Genomic DNA, 297 nt, shown 5'->3' on the forward strand with positions numbered 1-297 from the left:
CACTGAGTGTCCCACAGCGATTTCACTTAAGTGCCACGCCAAGTGAAGGCTGCCAGTGGCCCGTTTGGCTCGGAGAAATGAGCGAGGATTGCATAATTAATTCGTGTTATGTTCCTCTAAAGGCAAAGGAAATTTCCTGCGCTAAATGCATTATGATTTTCTTAACACCCTGCGAGTGGAGGGCAGAGGGCAAAAATGAGGAGATAAAGTCAGAAGCCATATAAGAAAGAGAAAAGGAAAACATGGCGATGAAGAAGAGAAATTAATGATAAGGAGGATAATGGTTGTTATATAGGT

The 297-nt window shown here is 42.8% G+C and overlaps 1 protein-coding gene across 1 annotated transcript in view; it reads left to right on the forward strand.

Annotated features, from left to right (window-relative positions):
* LOC119585960 overlaps window positions 1-224 on the forward strand; it is a 33,655-nt gene extending 33,431 nt beyond the window's left edge. The window contains exon 3 of the mRNA XM_037934675.1: window positions 18-224. Coding sequence (XP_037790603.1) covers window positions 18-224 — 207 coding nt within the window. The remainder of the gene's footprint in view (window positions 1-17) is intronic.
* Window positions 225-297: the final 73 nt, after the last annotated feature.

This window comes from Penaeus monodon, chromosome 20 (assembly GCF_015228065.2).
Source record: "Penaeus monodon isolate SGIC_2016 chromosome 20, NSTDA_Pmon_1, whole genome shotgun sequence".
NCBI lineage: Eukaryota > Metazoa > Arthropoda > Malacostraca > Decapoda > Penaeidae > Penaeus > Penaeus monodon.